Below are 27,713 nucleotides of genomic sequence, written 5' to 3'. Positions count from 1 at the left end.
CATTTAGAATTACAATTGTGCTGGAATCAGTTGGAACTTTTCCTATTATCAGATGCAAAGAACTTGAATTGGTGGAGGTGGTGAAGGGTTCTTTATAGTACAGATAGTTAATGTCTCTTGCCTCATAAGTTCCCTTGTTAGCGGTATATAACTAGATTTTTATTGACATGCCCGCATACTGATCGAGCTATTGTCCTCTCTTCCTCTTTATGATAGAACAAGAATTACTATGCAGTTTAACCATCTAACCCAAGGGTTGGGAACCTATGGCTTTTGATGGCTGCATCTGGCTCGCACGCTGTCGGCCCCACAAGCACTGTTATAATCGGGGGTCTTTTCGGACCCCTGAGTATAATGATCGGAGGCCCAGGAGAGGTAAGGGAACATAAAAAAAAGTGTTACTTACCTCTTCAGGCAGGCTTCGGCCTACTTGCGTGACATCCCAGATTTCATATGACCAAGGCCTGCGTCCATATGCGTCGCAACGCAGTCCCGGACATCATTGAAGATGGTGCCTGCGGTGGAGAGTGCAGTCGAACCAGGAATAGGTAAGTAACAGTGTTTTTTATGTTTTTATCCCCCCCCCCCCCGGTTCTCCGATTAGTATTATGACTCTCACGGAATTACAATGTAAAATATGGCTTTCTAAGCCTAAAAGCTTCCCGACCCCTGATCTAATGGATGTCTCTTCCTTCTTGCTTTCCTGTTTTGATGCAGTGGGTTCATCAGAAACGTCTGAGTCTGTAGTCCAGAAATTGTTTTCTTTCTCTTCCCATTATAGACTCCCCTTTATGTCTCAGAGGCTTGTGTCTTAAATTTAGGTCTTCTTATTATGTGCCCCCCTGGTCATGGGCTCTAACGTGACTATGTCATCATTAAGGGGTCTGTTATATTCCCATTTTTTGATTTTGACACCATTTGTGTTGGAAGGAATGGAGGTTTCATCAGGTCCAGAGGAGACGTCATTGCGCCCTACAAGCTGACCTGCATGCATACTGGTGTCAGTGCCGAGCTGTCACTCTTTCCACAACTGTGACGGGTTAATACAGTTATGGTGTCATAATGTGTGTAAAAGGAGCAACAACTCCACTCGCGTACTGGTCAGATGTGGCATTATCATGCGAAATTGCTGTCGCCAGCATTTCTACATTCTGTTTCACTCTTCCTTCCCCTCCTCCCTCTACAGTGTATCAATGGCTGAATAAGTAAGAATTTTATCCAAGTGCTCAGTGTCGAATATTTTCTCTGTCTACATAAATAGATTACAATATTGCTTCAGATTATATTATCCAACAATAATTTTTCTTCTTGGCAGATGACTGTACCAGGTGCTCAGAGGAACATCTCATATCTTCATATGATAAAGCAGATGATGGTGGTATCACCAAAGATACATATGAAGAACATGTCATTATCCCAGATATACCCTCAGCCCTTCACAGCAAAGATCTACCATCTAATCCATCACAGTCTGAGAAGCAAAATAAAAGCCACAGGAGTGTTCAACATCAACAAAGTCACACAGGGGAGAAGCCATATCCATGTTTACAGTGTTGGAAAGGGTATAACCATAAATCAGATCTTATTATACATCAGAGACTTCACACAGGGGAGAAACCATATTCATGTTCAGAATGTGGGAAATGTTTTGCCCGAAAATCAAATCTTCATAGACATCTGAGAATTCACACAGGAGAGGAACCATATTCATGTACAGAATGTGTGAAGTGTTTTAAAGATAAATTGAAACTCATTAAACATCAGAGAACTCACACGGTGACAAATCCATTTGCAGGTTCAGAACCTGAGAAATCTTGTAACCAGAGATCAGATGTTTCTGTACAGAGGATTCACACAATGGAGAAGCCATATTCATGTTCAGAATGCATAAAATGTTTTGCTCGGAAATCACATCTTGTTGTACATCAAAGAATTCACACAGGCGAAAAACCGTATTCATGTTCAGAATGTGGAAAAAGTTTTAGAGAGAAAACAAAACTTGTTAAACATGAAAGTAGTCACACAGGCTTAAAGCGATTTTCATGTTCAAAATGTGGGAAACGTTTTGCAGATAAATCAAATTTAGTTAGACATCAGAGCATTCATAAGGGGGCAAAGCCATTTTCGTGTTCAGAATGTGGGAAATGTTTTAACCAGAAATCCGTTCTTGTGATACATCAGAGAATTCACACAGGGGAGAAACCATTTGTATGCCCAGAATGTGAGAAATGTTTTAAACAAAAATCTGTTCTTGTTCTACACCAGAGAATTCACACAGGAGAGAAGCCTTTCTCATGTTCAGAATGTGGAAAAGAATTTGCTCGGAAATCACATCTTGTTAGACATGAGACAACTCACACAGGAGAGAAGCCATTTTCATGTCCAGAATGTGGAAAATGTTTTAACCAGAAATCAGTTCTTGTTAGACATCAGAGAATTCACACAGGAGAGAAGCCATTCATATGTCCAGAATGTGGAAAATGTTTTAATCAGAAATCCATTCTTGTTGTACATCAAAGAACTCACACAGGGACAAAATCATATTCATGTACAGAATATGGGAAATGTTTTACAGAAAAGTGTAATCTTGTTAAACATGTGACAAGCCAGACAGGAGAAATCATTGTAATGCCCAGAACATGATACATGAATTACTTGGAGATCAAGTCTTGACCATGAACAAATTTACACAGGAGAGAAGCCATGTTCTAAGAAATCAGATCTTATTAAACATTAGATGAATCATATGAGGAGAAAACATTTTGAATTTTGCACTGTATGTGAAATATTATCTACTAACAATAAACAGCATTAAAAGTGTAACTCTGAGCCTCTTTATAACAAAGTTTTCTTCTTGCTGCCGGGCTTTACCACCTTTAGTGGGCTTTGTCAGGTTCCTGTATCTGAAGGATGGGGGAGAACCCTAAGCCCAATCCCGGGGCCTCCACCTCACTCCCTGATACATGAGGAGATCAATGGACAGAAGATCATAGAACTCACTAACAAGATCATTCAGCTGTTGACTGGAGAGGTGACACTGCTGGGACATTATACAGGAGAACTATGAAGGGATCTGGTGATGTATATATTCTCTTCTTGCCATCTTTCAGGTTTTGAGCCCCAATAAGTGCAGTCAAGTTACTTAGAGCAGTATTTCTGTTAACTGTGAATGTAAATCCATTTACAACAAGCAGGAACTCTTCAAGAATGAGCTGAAAACCAGGAAGTGGAGGGGAGAGGAGACAGGAAGGCAGCTGAAATCCTAAGATGTGAAAACCACTTTACTTAATATTTTTATCATATTTTCTAAATAACAGATGAAATAAGAAATATAATTAGCACCAAAATTTATCCTTCTCAACACTTTTATACATTTTAACCCCTTCCCGACATCCACCCTACTAGTATGGCACATGCCGGGTGTTTAACTATGGTGGCCACCCGAGAGCCAGGTAGAATACTGTAGACAACCAGCACTAATGCCCCTGGTCGGTGCCCGCTCTGATTGGGGTCATTAAGCACTCCGGTGCCTCGGTCAAAGCTGACCGAGGTGTCATTCTCCTGGCGACGCCATTTTCGCTGTGATTGCCAGCACTCAGAGTAAACTCTGGGGCTGGCGTCACGTTGGTATTACAGCTGGGCGACTTGTGAAGGCTCCCCTGCTTGTCATTCTATTGCTTCTATTGCAGGCTATGCTAGATAGCCAGCAATAGAAGTGCCGGTATTTTGCAATGCATTAGAATGCAAATTTTTTTTAACACAGTTTTGGATTCTCTTTAAGGGGTTAAAATGTAAATAAAACCATATAAATTTGATATCCTCAGAATCGTACTGAAATATAGAATACAGGTGACATGTCATTTTGGCTGCACAGTGAACGCCGTAAAACCAAAGCCCTTAAGAAAAGTTGCACAAATGCAGTTTTTCTTCAATTCCACCCCATTCTGAATTTTTTTCCAGCTTCCCAATACAGTGTACAGAAGAATTAATGAAATCATCTTATAGAAAAATTTGTCCCGCAAAGATTAAGACCTCATATGGCTCTGGGAGGGGAGGAAAGAAAAATTATGGGGTTTAGAAGGGGGAGTCAAAAACGAAATATGCCGTCGGCAGGAAGGGGTTAAACAACTTTCACATCGCTCCAATTTGCAGCAGGGAAAAGCGCCAAAATGGGAAGTACAAAGCTTTAGAATCCTGATGTAACTCTACGACATGTTTAATCGCTGCCTTTTTTAGTATAAAAAAAAAAAACTTGAGAGTCTTCAGTAGATGATACCTTTTTTAATGGCTAACTCATAATGATGACAGAATACTATATAACGTTTCGAAGCTCTTTGGCTTCTTCAGATATAACTAAGAACAATTTCTGAAAGCTGCATATTTATGTACAACAGGACACATAGGGATAGGATTTCAGGAGGGAGGGGGATGAGGAGAAGAGGCTTATTAGTATAAACATGTAAACAATTCACAGGTCATCCTGTATCTTGATGACTGCGTCCAGGAAGTTTATTTCAGAGAAGGAGTAATTGAGCGTCAGGTTGATGGTGGGATGGAACTGGTTGAATTGTTCATGCAAAACCTGCCCTCACATACTGACCACTGACAGGATAGAGATACCAAACTCTAACAGGGAATATAAAATCCCAGGTACGTTCACCTGTAACACACCTAATGTAGTGTATTTAATAATGTGCACCAAATGTTCCACTGAAAATCTGTATGTTGGAGAGACCGGTCAGAAGCTCAGAATGAGAATGAATGCATATACAATTAGAGAACAGAGAATGGACCTTCCCGTGCCAAAACATTTCTGCAATGAAGATCGTAATATCACCAATGAGATGGAAATTTTGATTTTAAGAGGGAATTTTAAATCAAGGAAACAGCGACTGATTCATGAATACAAGAGCATGACCCTATTTAACACTCTGGAGAATGGAATGAATGTCTCACATGGGTTCATGTCATTCTATAGAAATCACTGAACTAAGACAGCCATAAAGATAAGAACATGTTTACATGTTTATACTAATAAGCCTCTTCTCCTCATACCCATCCCTCCTGAAATCCTATCCCAATGTGTCCTGTCGTACATAAAGCAGCCTTCAGAAATTGTTCTTAGTTATATCTGAAGAAGAAGCCAAAGAGCTTCGAAACGTCATATTCTATCATCATTATGAGTTAGCCATTAAAAAAGGTATCACCTACTGAAGACTCTCAAGTTTTTTGTTTTTTGTATTTCATACCCACTGGCTAACATGGTACAAAAACAAACATTTTCTTCTTTATGCCATTTTTAAGTGTTAGAAGGAAAAGTTTCGAGTGAGTCGCATTTCCTGCAGCTTTTTAGCACATATATAATGTAGACAGTGCTGAGTGGAGCGAACAACATGAAACACCTCAGAACGCCACAGCACAGACTGTAGCCTGACTCCTCTCATACATGTGACTGGTCACATGGTCATGACATCATCACAGGTCCTTTATCTCTTCCAGAAGCACAGCCTAGCGTTTGACTCCTCCCACATGACTGAACACATGATCATGACATCATCACAGGTCCTTTCCCAGGTATTATTCCTCCTCTCCCATATATAGTATACAGCTGTACAGGTGGAGGTATTTGTGTATATATGTGTGTACTCTACCCTATATACAGTATACAGCTGTAGGTATATATATACTCACTGTCTGTCAGGATTACTGGTGACACGTACCATTAACCCCTTCATTACCTCCTCTGACCCGGGGTGGCCTCTCGGCCAGCATTCACACCAGGAGGGCGGGGCTGGTAATAATAATTGGTGGTTGAGGGATTTCTCCTTCCCTGATTGGTCAGGCTGTGTGTCAGTCTTCATATTGGCCAATCAGAAGTGTCATGGGCTGAGAGGACTGAGCTGCAGTGTGGCTGCTGGAGCTTGGAGTAAGTGATGTGGAGGTATATAGCATAGTGTATACAAGGTACACAGTATGGTAGTATATATCACAGTATGGGTAATGTGGAAGGTGTGGAGGTATATAGCACTGTATATACAAGGCAAAGGTGTAGAGCTATATAACACAATATATACAAAGTTGAAGCATGGAGGTATATAGCACATTATATACAAGAACCTGGTTTATAAGATGTTTCCATTTCTTTACTTTCTAAATTTACAAGATGAACTTGTAGCGTCTAGCCTGATAGATGAGCCTGGCCGCTGCATTCAGAATAGATTGTAGAGGGGAGAGTTTAGTGAGGGGAAGACCGATTAGTAAGGAGTTACAGTAGTCAAAGCGAGAATGAATCAGAGAGACAATAAGTGTCTTTAATGTATCGCTGCTAAAAAGGGACGGATTCTGGAGATGGTTTTTTGAGGCGTAGGTGACATGAGTGTACGAGGAAAGATTGAGTCAGACATAACCCCAGGGCAACAGGCTTACTGCTTCAGTATTATAGTAAGACCACAGACTGAAATGGAGATATCAGGGTTAGGTCGGTTAGTAAATGGTGGAAACTGCAGTAGTTCAGTCATTAAGAAATTAATTTTCCAGATAAAGAGAAGACATGATATTTGGGACAGCAGAGAGACAGTCATTGGTGTTCTGTAATTATTGCAGGGGTGATGTCACAGGATGAGGTATATAGCTGGGAGTCATCAGCATAAAGATGGTACCGAAAGCCAAATCTGCTTATGGTTTGTCCAATAGGGGCTGTGTAGAAAGAAGAGCAGGGGGCCAAGTCCTGAGGATCCCCAACAGCAAGGGGAAGCCACACATCCCCACAAATGATGCATTTTCACTCAGACCACTCAGATATATCTCTTTACATAATGTTCTTTGATTTCTCCAGTGAATTTAACACCATTCCACCAGGGCTACTGAGGGACAAGCTGGACCTCGTTGGAGTGGACCATCACCTGTCCAACTGGATCCTAGACGACCTCACAAACCAACCTAAGTATGTGAGAGCCCAGGGCTGTGTCTGACACTGTGATCTGTAGTACGGGGGCACCACAAGGTACAGTTCTTGCCCCTTTCCTCTTCACACTGTACACTGCTGACTTTAGGTGCAACTCATCCAGCTGTTACTTACAAAAGTACTCAGATGACTCTGCAATAGTAGGCCTCATCACAGACGGAGATGACAAGGGAGTACAGAGACAAACCGGGTCTTTGTAGAATGGTGCCAGCGGAACCACCTCAGGATTAATGCTGGGAAGACCACGGAGATGGTGGTGGACTTTAGTAAGTGGAGAAGTGCTCCGAATCTGGTGGACATCCAGGGTACAGACATTGAGATAGTCAGGACCTATAAATACCTGGGTTTGCTCCTCAATAATAAACTGGACTGGGCTGATCACCTGGATGCACTGCGCAGAAAGGGCCACAGCTGGCTCTACCTGCTCAGGAGGCTGAGGTTCTATAGAGTCCAGAGGCACTTCTCTCCCTTCCTCCCAACTGCAGTCAAGCTGTACAACCAACATCAGGCTAAGCTAAGATCACTCCGCACAGAGAACTAAATGATCCTGAAGTCCTTCTTCTAGTATCTTTTCTATCTGCTATTCTGAGCTTGTATGTGTTCTTTCTTGAAATATATTATTGTATTATCTATGCTGCTGTAACACACTGAATTTCTCCATGGTGGGACTATTAAAGGATTATCTTATCTTTCCATTCAGGTTCGTAAAGTATATGATTTTCTTGGAAGATATCTACTATATAAGATAATATTCTTGATTAATGCATCAAAGATGGATTGAGAAAGAGATAAGATGGCAGAAAGTATATTACATCTCACCCTAGAGATCCTGTACCAGCTTACTGGAGAGGTGAGAGATTCTGATGATGTCACATTACATCATTCTTATCTATAGTAATAACTGGAGAGGTGAGGGACTCTGGGAATGGATGGAGTGATATTTATTATTGTGTCTCTCCATAAACAGGATTACACAGTAGTGAAGAAGACCTCTAGTGGGCGCTGTCAGGCTCCTGTATCTGAAGGATGGGGGAGAACCCTGAGCCCAATCCTGGGGCCTCCACCTTACTCCCTGGTACATCAGGAGATCAATGGACAGAAGATCGTAGAACTCACCAACAAGATGATTGAGCTGCTGACTGGAGAGGTGACACTGCTGGGAATGCTGGGACATTATACAGGAGCGCTATGAAGGGATCTGGTGATGACTGTATCATTGTGTTGTCAGGTTCCTATAAGGTGTCAGGACGTCACTGTCTATTTCTCAATGGAGGAGTGGGAGTATATAGAAGGACACAAAGATGTGTACAAGGAGGTGATGATGGAGGATCAGCAGCCCCTCACATCAGCAGGTAATAGACATGACTAAATACACACGGCCTCTCATTATCTGTATGGAAAGAATGAATTCAGTCCCTGTATGTGTTTCCTCCAGTTCCATCCAGTAAGAGAACATCACCGGAGAGATGTCCCAGTCCTCTTCTACCACAGGACTGTAAGGAAGAAAATGTCCTCCAGGATGATCAGGTAGATGGAGATAAGGTGACATGAAATCTTCCTCTGCCCTGTAGAAGGGCTGTGAAGGTCTCGTGGTCAGTCTGGTTTTATCTCACAGTATTAGATGTTTTCTACTTGTGTAATGAGAAAGGTGGAGATGGAAGGATAAAGCTGACCATAGACATGACATGTTGTCTGGATCTTCTCACAGCTTTCTGGCTATGGAGGCTGTTGGTTGGAATAAGGAACAAACATGGTGGATTTATCCCGGAGACCTGCAGCTATTTGGTCAGATAACTCCTGCTGTCACTTTTGGTGGTCATGATAATGAATGATCTTTTCTTCTCCTATAAAACATCCCACGTGACTTCTCCATCCGTCTGGTGACTTTTACAATATTTGTTTCACAGCTTTTGTATCCAGGTGAAGATCTGAGCAATATTAATGCTCTGGAGACATATGTGAGGGGTGATGAGGAGTGTAAGGAGGACATTCCTACAGGTGACCGCCCAGGTGAGTAGTCACCACTAAATAGAGAACAGTCACAAATTCTCCACATTGAGCGATTACAACAATTCCTAGTTCTGTCATTTTTTTTAGCTGTATATTGCCCCAGTTTGTGCATAATAGCCATGTCGACTTAATTTTCCTTCACTGCTTTTCAAAATCTGCAGCTTTTTTATTTATTTTTACATGATTACAGTATTTCATGATTCTGTATTTTTTCCTGTATAGACTTGGGGTGGGGGCGATCTGTTGATGATAACTAACTCAATGGTTCTTGGTTGAACATTTCTGATATAGACTTGTTTATCCTCAGAGAACCTTTAGACAGTGAGGTCTACTTGCTTACTGCTTTTTCCTCATAGTTGTCTCTGTCTTCCAAAGTTCATATATTGACTATCAATATATAAACAACCCGTAGGTCGGCTTTATTTATATGTCATTAATTTCTATCCATGATTTTGTGACAAAACTAGGAGCTGGCTGGAAAAGGTGCCAATCTTCCCATTATACTCTATCGCTGTGTAATCTCCACCATTGGTTTTGGCTTACAACAACTAACCAAACCACTGACGTGTTGCTTCTCAATTGTTCTGGTCCATTGACAGATTCTGTGGCGAAGATGTGAATTTAGCCTTCCTCTTATCTTAGAAATATTGGATCTGCTTCACAAACTTAGATCTGTAGGTTGGCCTGGAACATATTTCAAAATTAAAAAGGGTTTTATGGTAAAACACCCCCAATGCATGTTAAGACCAATCCTACTATTTTTTATTTATTTATTTTTAATCTGTAGGGTTATCCTTTGACAGTTGCTTTGGCCTAACTCAACAATATCTGAAGACTGACTGCATGTCTACTTTGTTTCTTTAATTTTGTAAGAAGTCTTTGCTTGCTAATTTGAAGTAGTTCCTGTTTCAGTAACAGGACTAGAGATTCATTTTGCAAATATTTGCAGGTTCGCCACCAATTTTGTTTACAACCAAACTTTTTCAGTGGGAAGCGGAAGTGGCTTTATTATACATAGGGGTCTCTTCAGAGCCCAGCATATAATAATCACAACCATGGCCTTACATTTCATGAACTCCCTCATGGTGTACGGCTCTCCTTTTTCGGTTTTCTTTGATCCTTTTCCAGCCTACTTCTATGTCAGAAATTTCAGGATTGGCCCTTTGGTTCATCTGTAAACAAGACCTACTCTTCCTAGGTTGTTCTTTTCGCTCAGGGCCTTTGTATCATGACAAAATCTCTGTAGTCCTGAACTGGCCACCATCTGTGGACCTCAAGGCTCTCAAGGAGATCTCTTAACCTTGGCAAATGAATAATGTTACATTATTTGCTACTATTATAGGTTTGATTGGCCTCCCACCATTTATAAATTATATTGTTTTAGATGATTAATAGCTAACTAGCTTTATTCCTGCAGATTTCTGCACCAGGAGCTCAGAGGAACATCTCATATCTTCAGATTATGAAGCAGATGATGGTGGTATCACACAAGATACATATGAAGAGCATGTCATTATCCCAGACATACCCTCAGCCCTTCACAGCAAAGATCTATCCTCTGATCCTTCTATACAGGTCCTATCTTCTGATCCATTACAAACTGAGAAGCAAAATAAAAGCTGGAGAAGAAGTGTTGTACATCAGCGAAGTCACACAGTGGAAAACAAATTTCCATGTTCAGAATGTTGGAAAAGTTATAACCATAAATCAGATCTTGTTGTACATCAGCGAAGTCACACAGGAGAGAGGCCATATTCATGTTCAGAATGTGGGAAATGTTTTGTTTCGAAATCAAATCTTGTGGTACACGAAAGAATTCACACAGGCAAGAGGCCATATTCATGTTCAGAATGTGGGAAATGTTTTAAAGATAAGGCAAATCTTCTCCAACATCAGATCATTCACACAGGTAAAAAACCATTTGTATGTTTAGAATGTGGAAATTGTTATAACTATAAATCAGCTCTCGTTGTACATCAGAGACATCACACAGGGGAGAAGCCATTTTCATGTTCAGAATGTGGAAAAGGTTTTGCTCGGAAAACAAGCCTTGTTATACATCAGAGCGTTCACATGAGGGAGAAACCATATTCATGTTCGGAATGCGGGAAATGTTTTAAAGGTAAAGTGACATTTGTTAGACATCAGAGAATTCATAAAGGGGAGATGCCATTTTCATGTTCAGAATGTGACAAATTTTTTTGAACAGAAAGCAGCTCTTGTTATACATCAGAGAATTCACACAGGGGAGAAGCCATTCTCATGTTCAGAGTGTGGGAAAATTTTTAACTATAAATCCGCTCTCGTTGTACATCAGAAGATTCACACAGGGGAGAGGCCATTTTCATGTTCGGAATGTGGCAAATATTTTGCTCGGAAGTCACATCTTCTTAAACATAAGAGAATTCACACAGGAGAGAAGCCATTTTCATGTCCGGAATGTGGGAAATGTTTTCAAGACAAATATAAGCTTGCTAGACATGTAAGAATTCACACAGGTTGAAGCCATCTTCATGTTTAGAATGGAAAATGTTATAAGGTTTAATGAATAAATTCATGCCTTATTTCCTCACCTGGCTGAGATGAAGCCAGAAGACGGTCAGGTCGTAATTAGACCGAAACGTTGCACTATTTTTTGATCTGCGATTAAGCTTGTAGAGAGTTACACTACAATACATGGTGTTATGTTGTGATTACTTTGCAACTATGTATACCTTGAAAATAAAGAGTACGACTTGATTCAGCATTCAGGTGTGTGCTGTACTTTGTCCTGTCTCCCTTATATGTGTATAGAGAGCAGAGAATGACACCAAAGATAAGATTTTGTGGAATTAGGTCACCTTGGGGTTAATTATCAAAACCAACCTTTTATACGCAGGCCTTGATAATCCTTGTCCCACCAGAGTTTGTTGAATCTATTACGAAATGTATGTCTCGTATTAGGCATATCCTCTAGGGTCCATGCACCTAAACAGACATGTACTCCAGATTCCTGCCCACATAGATATTGGGCATCATTTACCCCAGAAATTTGGCAGGGCCGATGACTACATCCTCATCACAACCTTTTTAGGGCAAAAATTCTGACTTGCAACAGAATTGGAACTTTTCATGGTTTGTAGAACTGTTTTTGAAAAATCATTTACTTTCTATTTTAAAATATTGAAGCTCAACACTTACAGGATGCAGTAATGTGATTAGGTTCCTTGCTAGGATTGCACCACAACAGACAGCTATGGTGGACACTTGAATTCCGGGAACATTTGAGTATGTTTTTTTTTTCTTTATGTTTCACATTCCCCTTCCCCTACAGACAACCCCTTTAAAAGAAATTGTTCAACATACTTCTTCCTTTTGGGCTCAATTCAGAAATAAAGTAGGTACAATGAAGAATGTGCTTGTAAACATTGAAGGAAGAGATCCCTCTCCTCGAAAGCAATATACAGTCCTATGAAAAAGTTTGGGCCCCCCTATTAATCTTAATCATTTTTAGTTCTAAATATTTTGGTGTTTGCAACAGCCATTTCAGCTTGATATATCTAATAACTGATGGACACAGTAATATTTCAGGATTGAAATGAGGTTTATTGTACTAACAGAAAATGTGCAATATGCACTAACCCAAAATTTCAAAATCACGGACGCAAAATAACGCCGCGTATACGATCCAGGCTCCCATTGAAATCAATGGGAGCGTATACGGCGCTCAAAGTCTCACACGCCGTATACATGCCACATCACGCGGCACGTTACTCCGTGTGAACTCCCCCTAAGTTGGACTGGAGGGGGTGAGAGCATTTGCTGGGAGGCCATGAAGAAGGGTGTTACAGTAATCTAAGCGGGAGATTATGAGGGAGTGGGCTAATATTTTAGTAGTTTCATTGTAGTAGAAGGAGTCGATGGATGCCTAATATTGACTGTTCATGCCCCCTCTGATTTGTAAAGTGCTGCAGAATATGTTGGCGCTATGTAAATAAAATTATTACTGGGGAGAGCTGTATGTGCTGCCTTGTATGAAGGCTAAACCCACCGCGCATCACCGGCGCCTCACCTCTACCGGGTATTAAAGGGATAACACAGGGCCTGGAGGGGGCACGGAGAAAACATGGTTACCAACTCTCCGTGAGAGAGCTGTGTGTGTACAATATATAACGTAGCCTGGAGACTGAACACATGATCATGACATCGACAAAGGTCCTTCATCTCCATTAGCACAGCCAGGAAGATGACTCCTCCCACACATGACATCATCACAGGTCCTTTCCCCAGTATTATTCCTCCTTTCGCATAGAGACACTATACAGCTGTACAGGTAGAGGTATATGTGTGTGTGTATATATATATATATATATATATATATATATATATATATGTGTGTATAGTCACCGTCATTGTCAGGATTAGGATATGATCACATGGTGCAACTCGGTGAAGATTTTGAGTTGGATTATTCTCTCAAACCATTGTTTTCAATAGAAGGCATTGATCGAAGCAGAGTGCTGAAAAACAACAAGCGTCCTCCTCGATTTTTGCCCCCGATTCGGAGGTGTGAGTCACATTACTACTCCATTCATCTGCCACTAGACCGTGAGTAAATCTGCGGTGGAAAGTAGCTGCTATGGACTCCTAGTATATCTTCTCTTCTCAGCATATGTGTGTCTACGTCTGTATTATATTACTGTGTATTATCCTGTATCTGTATTACTATGCTGCTGTAACATGCTGAAATTTCCCCAATGTGGGACTATTAAAGGATTATCTTATCTATCTTATCTTAATATCATGTGAGGCCAAGGGACTGAAATAAAAGAGGAATTTGAGGCGGAAGTCCCTTCCTCTTCCAATTCTGTGAGGTAAATGTACCCTCAATGGGCCACATGTATCATTAACCCCTTCTGACTGACCTTGAATGGCTTCCTAGTCATATTCTCCTCCTATTATGTACTGGTTCTTTGCTCAGGACTGAAGTGTCCACACAGGCCTCACTAAGGCTTATCTCGGGACTGTCACATAACCCACACAGCCTGAGTTGGGGTTCCCACTCATCCTTTTGTAATATCCATCACATCACTTTTGAATGCAAATTCATTTTGACATATGTTACAAAATCTACCTATTTATTTGTTTGGGCTATCCGGTAGTGAAAAATGACGCCAATATATCTATTGACTTCCATTGCTGTAAAAACAGTCACGTCCAACTCACGTCGGTTGTTCACAGCAAAGAGAACATGTGTCTTTGTGGAACACACCCAACCCTATGTTTCCAAAAAAGTCATGGATTGGTAAAACATATACAACTATATCTCTTATTCCTTATATCCCTCAATAACTCCATGATAATCAGTGTTTGTTTTTTTTCCCCTATAATTGTTCTTTTTACATAGAATTATTTATTTTATCTTCTCTCCATTCAGGTTCCAAAATTATATGATCCTCTCAGTGGGCATCTTCTATATTAAATAATTTTCCAAGATGGACATCAAAAGGAGCAATATAGTAGAGAATATATTAAATCTCACCCGAGAGATAATCTACTGGCTTACTGGAGAGGTGAGAGATTCTGATGATGTCACATTACATCATTCTTATCTATAGTAATAACAGATGATATGACTGGAGAGGTGAGGGACTCTGGGAATGGATGGAGTGATATTTATTAATGTGTCTCTCCATAAACAGGATTACACAGTAGTGAAGAAGACCTCTAGTGGGCGCTGTCAGGCTCCTCTATCTGAAGGATGGGGGAGAACCCTGAGCCCAATCCCGGGGCCTCCACCTCACTCCCTGATACATGAGGAGATCAATGGACAGAAGATCCTAGAACTCACCAACAAGATGATTGAGCTGCTGACTGGAGAGGTGACACTGCTGGGAATGCTGGGACATTATACAGGAGCTATGAAGGGATCTGGTGATGACTGTATCATTGTGTTGTCAGGTTCCTATAAGGTGTCAGGATGTCACTGTCTATTTCTCCATGGAGGAGTGGGAGTATTTAGAAGGACACAAAGATGTGTACAAGGAGGTGATGATGGAGGATCAGCAGCCCCTCACATCAGCAGGTAATAGACATGACTAAATACACACGGCCTCTCATTATCTGTATGGAAAGAATGAATTCAGTCCCTGTATGTGTTTCCTCCAGTTCCATCCAGTAAGAGAACATCACCGGAGAGATGTCCCAGTCCTCTTCTACCACAGGACTGTAAGGAAGAAAATGTTCTCCAGGATGATCAGGTAGATGGAGATAAGGTGACATAAGATCTTCCTTTGCCCTGTAGAAGGGCTGTGAAGGTCTCGTGGTCAGTCTGGTTTTATCCCACAGTATTAGATGTTTTCTACTTGTGTAATGAGAAAGGTGGAGATGGCAGGATAAAGCTGACCATAGACATGACATGTTGTCTGGATCTTCTCACAGTTTTCTGGCTATGGAGGCTGCTGGTTGGAATAAGGAACCAACATGGTGGATTTATCCAGGAGACCTGCAGCTATTTGGTCAGATAACTCTTGCTGTCACTTTTGGTGGTCATGATAATGAATGATCTTTTCTTCTCCTATAAAACTTCCCACGTGACTTCTCCATCCGTCTGGTGACTTTTACAATATTTGTTTCACAGATTTTGTATCCGGGTGAAGATCTGAACATTATTGTTGTTCCGGATACATATGTGAGGGGAGATGAGGAGAGTAAGGAGGACATTCCTACAGGTGGCCGCTCAGGTGAGTAGTCACCACTAAATATAAAGAAAACTGTCACAGATTCTTCAGCTTATCTCTTCATACATGTAGGGTCCCTCCTGATAACCTGGTCACAATATGCACATCCTGGATGGATTTCTGACAAGTCCCAGGCCATAGAAAGTTCCTATGTTCATGGCGTATTCATTGGTAACTGAGCAAGTCACCATTAAGATCATTTGCGAAAATCTTCAAAATTTTTAATTATTTAAATTTACAAAAAATGTAACGTTTAATTGTCTGCAAATTTAAATATGGTTATGTTCATGTCAAAAGCCCTTTATAGAGATTCCACAGTGGTCAGTGTCCACTTGCTGAACAAAGTTGTTTTAGATGATCAGATCTGCATTTGATATAGACGATGTGGTATTGAAATCCTGCTTCATATCTACTTTCGGAAAAATGGAAGATAATATTGATGATTAAATGGCCACATTTTTCTATATGCAGTGTTCTTTTTATATAGCCTGATCTAGTTGATCTAGCAGGAACAGACACCTACACCTTGCAGATGACAAGTCTATACCTTCTCTGGGATGCATCTTTCTCAGATCTTACGCCACCTCCATATTACTAAGGATAGACATTAGCTATTAATAAGTCCAGATTTGCCCTTTCAGTTTTTGTTGCTGTTTTATGCAGATTTTTAGGCAATGGCAGGTCTCGATTGTGGGAGGTGAAAAAGTATAAATGATTTGGGACTTTTTTGTAACCACTACTAGCTTGTTAAAAAAACAAACAACTCATGATCTACTGGACTTTTTACTGAGGTCCATAGTTATTTTTTCCACCACAGGCGTAGTCAAATGATACCAAGATTTTTCTGCCTTCCTTACAATTAGTTTGAAAATTTTAAACTAGAAATATTATAAAATATCAAAATATTAAGGTTATATTTTGCAAAAATAATCAATTTTCTTCTTGGCAGATGACTGTACTTGGAGCTCAGAGGGACATCTCATATCTTCAGATTATGAAGCAGATGATGGTGGTATCACACAAGATACATATGAAGAACATGCCATTATCCCAGATGTACCCTCAGCCTTTCACAGCAAAGATCCATCATCTGATCCTTCTATACAGGTGTTATCTTTTGATCCATCACAGACTGAGAAGGAAAATAAAAGTCAGAGACAGAGTATTGTTCAAGAAAGTGCCCAAGCAGAGAAGCCATTTTCATGTCCAGAATGTGGCAAAAGTTTTGTGCGCAAAACGACCCTTATTATGCATCAAAGAACCCACACAGGAGAGAAGCCATTTTCATGTTCAGAATGTGGGAGAAGTTTTACAGATAAATCAAATCTTGTTGCACATCAGAAAATTCACACAGGCACTAAGCCATTTTTATGTTCTGAATGTGGGAAAGGTTTTAACCGGAAACCTGATCGTGACAGACATCAGAGAATCCACACAGGAGAGAAGCCATATTCGTGTTTAGAATGCGGAAAGTGTTTTACTCAAAAATCAGATCTTGTTGTACATAAGAGAATTCACACAGGGGAAAATCCATATGCATGTTCAGAATGTGGGAAATGTTTTAACTATAAGAAAGATCTTGTTAGACATGAGAGAATTCACACAGGAGAGAAGCCATATTCTTGTTTAGAATGTGGAAAAAGTTTTAATCACAAATCGTATATTGTTAAACATCAAAGAATTCACACAGGGGAGAAGCCATATTCATGTTCAGAATGTGGGAAATGTTTTAACCATAGAAACGATGTTGTTAGACATCAAAGAATTCACACAGGGGAGAAGCCATTTACATGTTTAGAATGTGGCAAATTTTTTAATCATGAGTCATATTTTGTTAAACATCAAAGGATTCATACAGGGGAAAAACCATATTCATGTTCAGAATGTGGGAAATGTTTTTACCAGAAATCAGATCTTGTTCTACATCAGAGAACCCACACAGGGGCAAAGCCGTTTTTGTGTTCAGAATGTGGAAAATGTTTTTCTCAAAAATCAAATCTTGTTACACATCAGAGAATTCACACAGGGGAGAAGCCATTCTCATGTTCAGATTGTGGTAAATGTTTTTCTCGGAAAACATACCTTCTTAGACATGAAGCAGCTCACACAACAGAGAATCCATAATCTTGTCCAGACTGTGAGACATGATTTAACGAAAAACCAAATCAGATGAGTCGAAAATATTTAGAATTACTGTATGTGGAAATTGTTTAACCAAAGCTGGCCATAATTACACCGCACAGATAAAGCTAGGTTCAGACTAGTGCTCATTCTTCATTCAGGGTTTTCGTCCTCGAGTCTGCTTAAAAAGTGTGCATTTTTGGGGCAGAAAACCACGCAACCCAATTATAGTCTATGGGGTCTTCGGGTTTCCGCAGTAAGTGGGTTAGCTTTCCGTTTTTCGGGTGTCCAAGCAGACCTGAAAAGCAGAAAGCTGAACACTAGTGTGAACCGAACATCACAGGAAAAATCATGTTCTTGACCAGAATATGGGAAATACTTTACCCACAATTTACAAAAAAACTAACACAGGAATAACTATTTATCTTAACTTTCTATTGACAAGTAGTATAAAAAATATAGTCCCCCTTTGCCGCTGCAACTTCTCGGTAGGCTCTCTATTTCATATTTTTTGCAATGCCCTCGGATTAAACCATTCTGGTCCATGGTCCAGCACTTGTAACATGGCATTTTTGACCTACTAATTACATTAGACCCTGCTGTATACTTCTTAGGTCCCTGAGTAACGGTGGTACCATGCTGCTTCTCCATGTTATTACTTCTAGTAAATGTCTTATTGCTCTTTTCTGGAAGTGGATGGCCCCACAATATAGGGCAGGTATCTATTCTAGGATTTGCATCTACAGGCTATGGAACATCTGACGTTCGTGCTTCATAACATTAATGGGAAATTAACAGACACGTGGTTCTTACGGGACACATATTGTGCTCAGACTAATATTATATTTATGAATTTGAAGCTCGTGAGATAACCTCGAGTGATGTAGACTTTCTGATATCTTGCTGGTGTGCTGCACCATTATGGTTTAATACACTGTTTTAGTACTATCTACTGTATGTCTTTTTTAAAAATCTTTTTGTTTTAATAAAATTCTTAAAATAGTTAATAAAATACATAGTTGAAAGTAAAACACAAGGAAAAGGTAAAGCAATTTCGACCACTAAATGATGATCAAAGGGGTTATCTTTTTTGGAAAATTTGCCTATAGATAAGAAACAGCATAAAATAAATAAGATATCCTCACCTTGTAAATTTCTGATGGTCCAACATTGCTGCTCCAGTCCCTACTTCTGTCCTCCCCTGGTCCTTCCAGTATGACATCAGTGGCCTTGTGCTGTATTGGCCTATCATTCTTTATTGTTTTGATACTAAGCTATTGCCTCCTTAAAAGTTAAAGTCAACTCTGTCTGACAACAACTATCCTCTACTCTAGCCACAGGTCCATTAAGTAGAGTCAGTCATGTGACCGAGAGTTGGCGCATCAGCACCCCTCACCATGATTGGTCATCCCTGACGCATGCGCTCCATTGCGAGATGGCATCAGGAAGGTCCTTGTGACTATAGTTCCAGGCGCATGCGCAGTACCGCTCAATGATGTCAAAAAGGTCCTTTAGACATATTACAAGCATTAAGACTGTATATACTGTACGTGCTACCTTGTCCAGTTGGTTCCTGTTGATTTTCCCTCCATTGGTCATTACACATCTTCTCCTCTGATTATAAGATAAACCTTTAATAGTCCCACAGTGGCGAAATTTCAGTATGTTACAGCAGCATAGTAATACAGATACAGGATAATACACAGTAATATAATACAGACGTAGACACACATAAGCTGAGAAGAGAAGATATACTAGGAGTCCATAGCAACTAAGGAACAGAAGAAGAAAGAAGGAAGACATCATAATCATTAGTTTTCTGTACGGAGTGATCTTCGCTTGGTCTGATGTAGATTATACAGCCTGATCACGGGTGGAAGGAAAGACTTGCAATAGCGCTCCTTCTCACACATGGGGTGAAACAGACGGTCACTTACAGTGCTGCCAAGTTCCATCAAGGTCTCATACATGGGGTGGGATTTGTTCTCCCGCATGGAGCTCACCCCTGGACTCTGAAGGCCCTCAGCCTCCTGAGCAGGTAGAGCCTGCTGTGACCCATTCTGTGCAGCGCCTCCAGGTGATCAGCCCAGTCTAGTTTGTTATTGAGGAGCACACCCAGATACTTATAGGTCCTGACTATCTCAATGCATGTCCCTTGGATCTCCACCAGGGTCGGAGCACTTCTCCGTTTACTAAAGTCTTATCTCATGTCCATGGTCTTCCCAGCATTAATCCTGAGGTGGTTCTACTGGCACCATTCAACAAAGTCTCGGTTTAAGTCTCTGTATTCCCCATCTTCGCCATCATTGATAAGGCCTACTATAGCAGAGTCATCAGCGTACTTCTGTAAGGAACAGCTGAATGAGTTGTGCCTAAAGTCAGCAGTGTACAGTGTGAAGAGAAATGGGGCAAGAACTGTACCTTGTTGTGTCCCTGTAGTACAGATCACAGTCTGTTAGTCTGTCAGACACACAGTCCTGGGCTCTCACATACTGAGGGCGGTTTGTCAGGTAGTCTAGCATCCAGTTGGACAGGTGATGGTCCACACCACCAAGGTTCAGCTTCTCCCTCAATAGCCCTGGCTGAATGGTGTTGAACACACTGGAGAAATCAAAGAACATTATTCTCACAGTGTGTCTGGGTTTCTCCAGGTGAGAGAGAGCTCTATGAAGAAGGTGGATGATGGCACCATCTACCCCAATGCCCGGTCAATAGGCAAACTGGAGGGGGTCCAGAGCGCAGCACACTAGAGGGCGTAGGTGTTGAGTAGTGGGAGGAGTTTGTTGTGATAAATTGTTGCCTACCTCTGCCCCTTTTCACGGCCATGCATTAGTGCCACAGGGGGAGTGGGCGGTACTATGCTGCTCTGTTGAAAAATTATCTTTTACCTAAAAGAGACACCTGTGACTTTATTCAAGAAGGCCTACAACCTCTAATAACACTACTGTCGACATGCCACCATCTGAACAGCCTTATCTTATCTTATCTTATGGTAGAGTTGGAAGGGACCTCAAGGGCCATCGGGTCCAACCCCCTGCGAGTGCAGGTTTTCCTAAATCATCCCAGCTATATGTTTATCCAGATTCCGCTTCCAGCCTCTCCCCTCACCTTCTGAAGACACGAGTTAGACCCTTTACAATCCTTTTTGGCCAAGTCCAAAAGGATTCGATTTTTCCCAGCAAGCACAGGTGCATGAGCTGCATGGCTTACACATTGTAGTGACAATACTAGAGAAAATAATGAAAAAATGGTAAAGAAAATATAATGCTGTGGCACCGAACGTGTGGCAGACTCTATGTGAAAAAGAAAAAAAAACGCTGTGTGAATTCGCAGAAACATCACTTCTTTTACACAGTGCACAGAACTGGCTCCCGACTATTTAAAACACAGAGTGTTCTTTGTTTCACCGATTTTGGTTGTCCATTCACATTTTAATACATCGCCTTTTAGGCCAAACGATACCATTGACGGCCCCAATCTTCCTGCTCAGCCTCAAACCAGCCAACCTCCGATATACACCCTACAAATTATTACAATATATTCTGATGTCAGCCAGGATTCATTAGTAATTGGTAGAAACAATGTAAACACTTACAGGTCCTTATCAGTTCTCAGGGTCTCAAGTCAGTGATTTCTGTACAAAGACATAAAACCATGTGACAAGTTTAGCCCCCTCTCCAGTGTTTGAAGCAGGGTCATAAATTTACATTCATAAATGCGTCGTTCTCTCTTTGATTTGAAATTCCCTCCCAAAACCAAAACTTTCATGTGATCGGTGATATTATGATCCTCATTGCAAAAATGCTTTGATACAGGAAGGTCAAGTCTTCGTTCTCTAATTGTATGGCGATGTGAATTCATACGCATTCTAACCCTCTACCCCCCTTCCTCTTGGAATTCTATCCCTATGTGTCCTTTTTTGTATATAAATATGCTCCTTCAGAAATGGTTTTAAATTTACTTGAGAAAGGAACCTAGACGTTCCGAAACGTTGTAATCTGTCATCATTATTAGTTAGCCATTAAAAAGGTATCAACTACTGAAGACTAACAAGTTTTTTGTTTTTTTTTATATTTCCTACCCACTGGCTAACACGGTACAAGAACAAACATTTTCCCTCTTCCCTCACATGTGACTGATCACATGGTGATTACATCATCAAAGGTCCTTTACCTGTTCCAGCAGCACAGTCTGGAGTCTGACTCCTCCCTTTGACATCAAAACAGGTCCTGTTACCCCAAACTAAGTATATATATATGTAGTGTACAGCCGTACAGGCAGAGCTATGTGTGTGTATATATTCATGGAGAGTTTTTTCATTCTTACGGTATAGGATCCTCGTGGCAAATATCTTCCATATAACATAATTTTTCTGGATGGACAGGGAGAAGATGGTGGAGAGTATAATACATCTCACCCTGGAGATCCTGCACCAGCTTACTGGAGAGGTGAGAGATTCTGATGATGTCACATTACATCAGTCTTATCTATAGTAATAACAGATGATATGACTGGAGAGGTGAGGGACTCTGGGAATGGATGGAGTGATATTTATTAATGTGTCTCTCCATAAACAGGATTACACAGTAGTGAAGAAGACCTCTAGTGGGCGCTGTCAGGCTCCTGTATCTGAAGGATGGGGGAGAACCCTGAGCCCAATCCCGGGGCCTCCACCTCACTCCCTGATACATGAGGAGATCAACGGACAGAAGATCCTAGAACTCACCAACAAGATGATTGAGCTGCTGACTGGAGAGGTGACACTGCTGGGAATGCTGGGACATTATACAGGAGCGCTATGAAGGGATCTGGTGATGACTGTATCATTGTGTTGTCAGGTTCCTATAAGGTGTCAGGATGTCACTGTCTATTTCTCCATGGAGGAGTGGGAGTATTTAGAAGGACACAAAGATGTGTACAAGGAGGTGATGATGGAGGATCAGCAGCCCCTCACATCAGCAGGTAATAGACATGACTAAATACACACGGCCTCTCATTATCTGTATGGAAAGAATGAATTCAGTCCCTGTATGTGTTTCCTCCAGTTCCATCCAGTAAGAGAACATCACCGGAGATATGTCCCAGTAGAACTTTGGAGTTGGAGCCAGAGTCAGAGCCATGACCAACTTTGAGTGGAGTCAAAAAAGAGTTACCGACTCCGGCTTCAAAATATTTTTAACATTATATAATTATTAAGATTGTATAATTAAGTAAATAATAGATTACATAACTTGTTTAAAAAACAGAATAGCGCATTTAAAAGCCAAGCCCATGTTGCCCGACCCAGGGTTTTACCTCTCAGTCTTCTGCCCTGAAAGGTGAAAGCCTGGTTTGTGCAAGATGATGCTATGTGCTATGATTTGTTCAACATCCCAGGTAATGATAGAATCATGATAACCCTGAAAAAGGTAAAATAAAAGATTCAGGTAGGACACATAGCAGATTGACTACATGTGCAAAACATCCCCTGGAGATCCATAGGTGCTGCAAAAATCAAGGATGAATTTTGGAAGTGGCACAATACAGGATGTCTGGAAAGTAAGTACACAAAATGAATGGATGGACTTTAACGGGTATATGAAGTATTTTTTATTACTGAACATGTGACTGGAAGTGCACCGTGGCGGCACTGCAGGTAGACCATTGCTGTGGTCCCCTCTCTTGCCAGATTTAACCACACTTGATTTTTTCTTGTGGGGACATGTCAAGTCCGTTGTGTACGCAACGCTTGTGCCAACCTGCGAAGAGCTCGTGAACCACATCCAAGCTGCATTCGTTGTGGTGAGGGCCATGCAAGGAGTCTGTGAACGGGTGCGTCAATCCATCTCCCAGCGTTGCACTGCTTGCATTGAGGTAGGCGGCCAGCACTTTGATCGATTCTTGTAAATAAGTAACAGTGATTAAACTGATTTCCAATTAAAGAGCTTTTTTCTTCTTGGCGCAGCGAGGGATAGGAAACCGACATCTCGGTCTACCTGCAGCGCCACAACGGTGCATTTCCAGTCACATGTTCATTAATAAAAAACACTTCATATACTGGCTAAAGTCCACCCTTTCATTTTGTGTGCTTACTTTCCGAACACCATGTATTGACGCTGTGGACAGGAACTTTTCCAAATATGGTAACAGATCACTCGCAGAAAAAAGTCCAGAAGGTTTGGTCAGTGATGGGGATATTTACAGAATCTCATCACAATCACTTTTGACACCTGTATGTTGTTACATGCCTGATAATTAGTTTTAAGGAATGTTCTAAAATATCAATATGACAGGATATATTATTCAAAAATAAATAATTTTTCTTCTCGGCAGATGACAGTACCAGGACCTCAGAGGGACATCTCATATCTTCAGATTATAAAGCAGATGATGGTGGTATCACACAAGATACATATGAAGAACATGTCATTATCCCAGATGTACCCTCAGCCCTTCACAGCAAAGATCTATCATCTGATCCTTTTATACAGGTCTTATCTTCTGATCTATCATCTGATCCTTCTATACAGGTCCGATCTTCTGATCCCTCATCTGATCCTTCCATACAAGTCCTACCTTCTGATCCATCTCAGACTAATCAGAAAAATAAAAGACACAAAAGGATTATTGTACATTCAAGAGCTCCCACAAGGGAGAAGCCATATTCATGCTTGGAATGTGGGAAATGTTTTACCCAGAAAGCAGTCCTTATTAGCCATCAAAGAATTCACACAGGAGAGAAACCGTTTTCATGTTCAGAATGTGGAAAATGTTTTAACCAGAAACCAAATCTTATTAAACATCTGAGAATTCACACAGGGGTTAGGCCATATTCATGTTCGGAATGTAAGAAATGTTTTAACCAAAGATCAGATCTTGCCACACATAAGAGAATTCACACTGGAGAGAAGCCATATTCATGTTCTGAATGTGGGAAATCCTTTACAGACAAATCATATGTCATTATACATGAGAGAACACATAAAGGGGAGAAGCCATATCCATGTTCAGAATGTCAGAAATCTTTTAACCATAAATCAGCTCTTGTTCGACATCAGAGGAGTCACACAGGGGAGAAGCCATTTTCATGTTCAGAATGTTGGAAATGTTTCACAGAGAAATCGAATTTTCTTAGACATCTGAGCATTCACAAAGGTGAGAAACCATTTGTATGTTCAGAATGTGGGAAATGTTTTAACCAGAAATCACAGCTTAGTACTCATCAGAGAATTCACACAGGGGAGAAACCATTTTCTTGTTCAGAATGTGGAAAATGTTTTACAGATAGAGGAAATTTTGTTATACATCAGAAAAGTCACAAGGTGGCAAAGCCGTCAGTTTGTTCAGAATATGGGGAATCTGCTCCTGTTAGACATCAGAGAAGCCACAAAGGCAAGAAGTCTTATTCATGTTCAGAATGTGGGAAATATTTTAACTATAAATCACTTCTTGCTATTCATCAGAGAAGTCACACAGGGGAGAAGCCATTCTCATGTTTGGCATGTGGGAAAGGTTTTAACTATAAATCAAATCTTGTTGTACATCAGAGAAGTCACACAGGAGAGAAGCCATATTCATGTTCAGAATGTGGGAAAGATTTTTCTGTGAAAGCAAATCTTATTAGACACAAGACAACTCACACAAAGAAGGAACCATAGCAATGTTCAGACAAATTTTCAATTTTCTGTCAGTATTTGTGCCATTAAAAAGTAAATTGCATAAAAATTGGTTGGACTACAAGTATTTATCTGCACTTTGGCTTCCATCTTAAAACTGTTGGGAACTACTTATGCATTAATATTCTGTTGATGTATACAATATGGGAGTGTTTTATATATGAGTTTAACTGGGTACCTAACTTTTAATGGTTTGTTTAATTAAAATTTACATTTTATCCACACTGCTGTTTAAGAATCTAAATTGGTGGATTTACTACTGCTTGTTTTTTGGAGATATCTCACATAATCTATAGCCTCTGTTGTATTACAAATATGTCATCCTCCCCCTATCCAAAGTAAAAAATAAACATTGCAGGACAACTCCTGCACATTGAGATTGTGGGAGGCGACCTGTTCCTATGACAGCGAGGAACCTTATGAAGGCTCCCAGGCCTGTCATAGGAATATTACTATTGAGGCTCGTCTATGGGCAGCCTAAATAGTAACATAGCAAAAATCCCATAGAATTCCAATGCAGTTGTGTTTGTTAAAAAAAATAAACATTTTTTGAAAAAATATTAAAAAACAATTGTTGAAATTACCCCCTTTTTCCTAGAATACATATAAAATTAAAAAAATTACTGTGAAACACGTACACATTTGGTATCCCTGTGTCTGAAAACTCCAATTCTACAAACTTATAAAAATATTTTTCCTGTACGGTGAACACAGTAGCTGGAAAAAAAAAATCAAAAGTGCTGAAACGCCACTGTTTCACCTCTGTTAATTTTTTTAAGTGTAAATTTGAAAAAAAAAAAAGGAATAGACGTTCCCCAAAATGATATTATTAAAAAGTACACTTGGACCTGCAAAAAAAAAGACATCCAATGTACAGAAATATAAAAAAGTTACGGGAGTGAGAATATGGCAGCTTTGAGAACAGTAAATACCCAATCTATACAATGAAACATAACACAATAAACTCAATTTGGAAACATTTTATTATTTCAATACAGTCCTTTTATAGGGCATAGGCCAATGATTATTAGGCATTCTTAGCCTAGATCGGGTGCTTTCGGACACAGGGATACTTAATGTGTATGTATTTCACAGGCTATGTATTCTGGGAAATTTTTAATATTTTTTACATTTTTTTTAACTTAAAAAAAATGTCTTGCATTTAATAGACTCCTCAGGGGTCTTGAACCGTAGGGGGTCTTATCACTAATGCATTGCATTACAATGTTAAAGGGGTATTCCCAACTCGCCTGTTCTACATCTTGCCAGCCGTGTGCTCTGTTCACTTCCTGGTTTTCTCGGTGAATTGGTGGGTGGGGTTTCACTTGCTGTCTTCCAGTCAAAGCCAGCTCTGCTATCTCTCTTCATAGCCGTACATGTTTGCAGTCCGTAATGAGGGATGGTTGTGCATAAATTAGCACAGTATCACTGGAAGCTGATGTAGCAAAGCTGGATTTGATAGGTGATGAGAATCCTAAATTTAGATGTTAGAGGACCAAGAGTCAGCTTGCAATAAACTCCGTTTTAGGTCTGCGCTTACATACTATTAGGATTGCGTCCCGCAGGGTTCACTCTCTGCGCACAGCTCCACCTACGGGTCAATCTAACCCTCGCCCTAGGCCGCATGTAGTGAGGTGTCTGGAGTGTAAGTCCAGCTTTCGGCCTACTGAGCATGCTCAGACCTATTGGAGCTGCTCACAGGCTAAGTGCCATTTCTCACCCACTGGGCATGAGCGGGAGGTCACTACCACCGCCCCTACTGGGCGGGGACTTCCCTTTAAAAAGTGTGAGCCGACGCCCTCCCGGCGCTCACACTTTGAATCAGAATCTCTGAGGTTGTTAAAGACAGTAGTTCAGGGCTAGCTGCAGTTTTCAGGCAGGTGCCAGACTAGGCCTCTGTGTGGGGTTTTCCTTGCCACTATCCACTCTGTAGTCAGTACCTGTAAATCCTGAACTATCGGCCCTAGGCTAGGAGCCATGGACTCTGTTCCAGCCTGAGGCGCTGATAGCAGGTGTGGTTTCTCAGATAGCTTCTTTAACTGTCTAACTACCTTTATTACTCCTGGCTGTTGCAGGAGTTGCTGACCTGGGGTGAGTTAACCCTTGGCAGCCTTGTTTGTTTTCAGGTGTACTGTGCACCTGTCCAGTGAGGTTAACTGGCAGGGCACTGTTGCAGCGTGTTCACATTGTGTACCGTGTTGCATGTCTGCCAGTGCAGCTTAACTGGTAGCACACTATTCAGAC

The 27,713-nt window shown here is 40.7% G+C and overlaps 2 protein-coding genes and 1 pseudogene across 2 annotated transcripts in view; all 3 read left to right on the top strand.

The window, feature by feature from the left end:
- The window catches only part of LOC142210382 (uncharacterized), a 36,165-nt gene extending 33,411 nt beyond the window's left edge, over window positions 1–2,754 (top strand). Inside the window, exon 8 of the mRNA XM_075279485.1 lies at window positions 1,562–2,754. Coding sequence (XP_075135586.1) covers window positions 1,562–2,643 — 1,082 coding nt within the window. The 3' untranslated portion in view covers window positions 2,644–2,754. The remainder of the gene's footprint in view (window positions 1–1,561) is intronic.
- A 4,946-nt stretch (window positions 2,755–7,700) lies between these two features.
- LOC142210378 (uncharacterized) lies at window positions 7,701–25,451 on the top strand (annotated as a pseudogene).
- LOC142209084 (gastrula zinc finger protein XlCGF66.1-like) lies at window positions 22,158–22,936 on the top strand. Its single transcript, XM_075278026.1, has 4 exons — window positions 22,158–22,262; window positions 22,392–22,571; window positions 22,653–22,776; window positions 22,860–22,936. Exons 1-4 carry the CDS (start codon window positions 22,191–22,193, stop codon window positions 22,934–22,936), a joined length of 453 nt encoding a protein of 150 aa, XP_075134127.1. The 5' UTR covers window positions 22,158–22,190.
- Window positions 25,452–27,713: the final 2,262 nt, after the last annotated feature.

Source organism: Leptodactylus fuscus, chromosome 6, assembly GCF_031893055.1.
Source record: "Leptodactylus fuscus isolate aLepFus1 chromosome 6, aLepFus1.hap2, whole genome shotgun sequence".
In the NCBI taxonomy this organism is placed as follows: domain Eukaryota; kingdom Metazoa; phylum Chordata; class Amphibia; order Anura; family Leptodactylidae; genus Leptodactylus; species Leptodactylus fuscus.
The sequence above is the reverse complement of the archived record's forward strand: the minus strand, read 5'-3'. Positions and strand labels throughout refer to the sequence as shown.

What these genes read in the sequence shown, in the direction of transcription:
- LOC142209084 (XM_075278026.1), top strand. Translation starts at nt 22,191, where the DNA reads ATGGACAGGGAGAAGATGGTGGAGAGTATAATACATCTCACCCTGGAG. An exon ending in TTGAGCTGCTGACTGGAGAG is followed by an intron (nt 22,572 to 22,652) that starts GTGACACTGCTG and finishes TTGTGTTGTCAG; the next exon opens with GTTCCTATAAGGTGTCAGGA. An exon ending in GCAGCCCCTCACATCAGCAG is followed by an intron (nt 22,777 to 22,859) that starts GTAATAGACATG and finishes TGTTTCCTCCAG; the next exon opens with TTCCATCCAGTAAGAGAACA.